Source organism: Penaeus monodon, chromosome 15 (genome assembly GCF_015228065.2).
Source record: "Penaeus monodon isolate SGIC_2016 chromosome 15, NSTDA_Pmon_1, whole genome shotgun sequence".
Classification (NCBI taxonomy): Eukaryota; Metazoa; Arthropoda; class Malacostraca; order Decapoda; family Penaeidae; genus Penaeus; species Penaeus monodon.
The window spans coordinates 27,877,600-27,878,192 of record NC_051400.1 but is presented as its reverse complement, the minus strand read 5'-3'; the positions used below and the strand labels follow the sequence as shown (position 1 = coordinate 27,878,192).

At 31.4% G+C, this 593-nt stretch overlaps 1 protein-coding gene across 1 annotated transcript in view; it reads left to right on the top strand.

Moving 5' to 3' along the window:
* Positions 1–593, top strand: part of LOC119581893 (DNA polymerase epsilon subunit 3-like) — a gene marked incomplete in the record, with an annotated part of 7,987 nt that overhangs the window by 1,807 nt on the left and 5,587 nt on the right. Inside the window, 1 exon segment of the mRNA XM_037930053.1 lies at positions 1–32. Coding sequence (XP_037785981.1) covers positions 1–32 — 32 coding nt within the window.

Below are 593 nucleotides of genomic sequence, written 5' to 3'. Positions count from 1 at the left end.
CTCCAGACATGCCAGAGGAAGAATCCTCAGAGGTGACTGTCATGGATACTTCAGAAGCTGACAAGGAGAATGGGGACCAGGAAGCAGGGTGATCGTTTAATGCTAGATAAAAGAAAGTTTTTTCATCTTTTTTCTAAAGTATACAAGTTTTTGACACATTTTGTTTCCGAGGCATTGTTAGTTGAATCAGAATGTAATGCTCTTGAGGAAAATATTTGTGGATTTATATTGTATATTGTGTACTCCCAGTCACAAAAGATTTCCAGTAACCAGTGATGTACTCAGCAAAATTTTGCTTGAATGAGAATTTTGACTGAATTGGCAAACTATTTAAGAGTGAGAAAGGAAAAAAAGAATATTTTTGTAAACTGAAAATTCTTAGAATAATAAAGATTTCAGAATATCTTTTTTTCATTTTAATTTTTTAAGTTTACCATATTTTGTAGTTCTTAAAATATAAAGAATAAGGGTAATGAAATATATTTCACAAATGCTCTCCTGGCAGTATGCAATATTCATATATCATGCTTGGGTTGACACTGTACACCATGTATTTTTATTGACATAGATATGGTATGAAATTGAAGATGTTT